Below are 850 nucleotides of genomic sequence, written 5' to 3' on the forward strand. Positions count from 1 at the left end.
CGCTGGTTCCTGGCTAATTTGCCCTTATAATTTCACTGCACTGCATCATCAACTTTTCACGCAATTCAGTCAGCGCTGGCAAACTAATGACCTCTTTGGTGGAGTGTGACTAATATATGGTTGGAGATAGACTAATTCAAAGACATTTTCCATATATGACATGTCAGTGGCAAATAGCAAGTAAAGAAAATTATAGAAAAAATACATAGAAAATCAGTCATATTTTGTGTTATTTTTCAAACAGATAATAGGATATCCATTTTAATACCGAAAATACTTCTACAAATTAAAAAGCTCGTGTAGACCTTACTAAAGGGTTCTCATCACTTAGGGAGCCAACTGAAGATCCCCCTGGCTAGCGTGTGGCGATATTTCTTGGTCTTTTCGCGAGTGCCTAATCAAGGAGATTGCTTGTTTTAGTGGATTGTTTATAATACTGGCCACATTTCCATGCAACAATGTATCATGGAAATGTCTCAGATGAAATGAAAGAATAAATGCTGTTTTTTTTTTTTATTGAAATGTACACTAACGACAATTGTATTCCATGTCCGTTGTCATTATTTTTGTGTTTTATATCCATTTTTTATTTTACCTGTTGTTCGAAGGGCCCCATCAAGTCATGGGTGCCACTGTTTGTGTTCGGCGTGGCAGCCTTTGTGGCCAGCGTGACCACGTTCTGGCTGCCAGAGACCCGCACGGCACCATGCTGGACACCGTGGCCAGTCTGGAGGCATCCACAGCAGGGCCAAGGAAGCAAAGGTAAGATAAAAGCGTTTTAAATTGGACACGGTGTAATTATCTTTTGTAAAAATGAAAAAGTAGCAGCAAATGGGTGTCATTTTTGGTG

The 850-nt window shown here is 39.6% G+C and overlaps 1 protein-coding gene across 1 annotated transcript in view; it reads left to right on the top strand.

The window, feature by feature from the left end:
- LOC119589348 (organic cation transporter protein-like) overlaps positions 1–850 on the top strand; it is a gene marked incomplete in the record, with an annotated part of 79,660 nt that overhangs the window by 51,908 nt on the left and 26,902 nt on the right. Inside the window, 2 exon segments of the mRNA XM_037937968.1 lie at positions 609–705; positions 708–762. Of these exon segments, the coding sequence (XP_037793896.1) occupies positions 609–705; positions 708–762 (152 nt within the window).

This window comes from Penaeus monodon, chromosome 25 (assembly GCF_015228065.2).
Source record: "Penaeus monodon isolate SGIC_2016 chromosome 25, NSTDA_Pmon_1, whole genome shotgun sequence".
Lineage (NCBI taxonomy): Eukaryota > Metazoa > Arthropoda > Malacostraca > Decapoda > Penaeidae > Penaeus > Penaeus monodon.